The 402-nt window shown below is 61.7% G+C and overlaps 1 protein-coding gene across 1 annotated transcript in view; it reads right to left on the bottom strand.

Annotated features, from left to right (window-relative positions):
* The window catches only part of SDC1 (syndecan 1), a 26,067-nt gene extending 25,706 nt beyond the window's left edge, over window positions 1-361 (bottom strand). Inside the window, exon 1 of the mRNA XM_031056479.1 lies at window positions 26-361. Within this exon, the coding sequence (XP_030912339.1) occupies window positions 26-82 (57 nt within the window). The 5' untranslated portion in view covers window positions 83-361. The remainder of the gene's footprint in view (window positions 1-25) is intronic.
* Between the last annotated feature and the right edge of the window lie 41 nt (window positions 362-402).

The following is a 402-nucleotide window of genomic DNA, read 5'->3' as shown; positions in this document are numbered from 1 at the left end:
GCCCGCCCCGCTCCGCTCGGCTCACCGGGACAGCAGCCTGGAAGCAAAGGGCCACCAGCCACACGGCCACCACGTTTATCATCCTTCCTCCTCGCCGGGCCTCGGGAGCGCGCAGACTGCCCCTGCTTCCCGCCGTCTCCAACGCCGCTCTTGCTCCGCTCCCCTTAGAATTGTTTTAAGTAGCTGCGGGTTTGCTCCCTTTTCTGGTTTCTTTTTGTTTGTTTGTTTTGTTCTGTTTCCCTCCTTTTCCCCCTTCGCACGCAGCCGAACGAGACTCCCAGCAGCGCTCTGCGATGCCGAGGAGTTGAACTCTGTCTTTTAATGAACCACTGCAACAACCTTCACCTTACGGCCACCCCCCGGCCGGCCCCGCCTCCGCTCCCCTCCCCTCGGCTCGGCTCA

The sequence above is a fragment of the Geospiza fortis genome, unplaced genomic scaffold, assembly GCF_000277835.1.
Source record: "Geospiza fortis unplaced genomic scaffold, GeoFor_1.0 scaffold81, whole genome shotgun sequence".
Classification (NCBI taxonomy): Eukaryota; Metazoa; Chordata; class Aves; order Passeriformes; family Thraupidae; genus Geospiza; species Geospiza fortis.
This window is presented reverse-complemented; position numbering and strand designations above follow the sequence as displayed.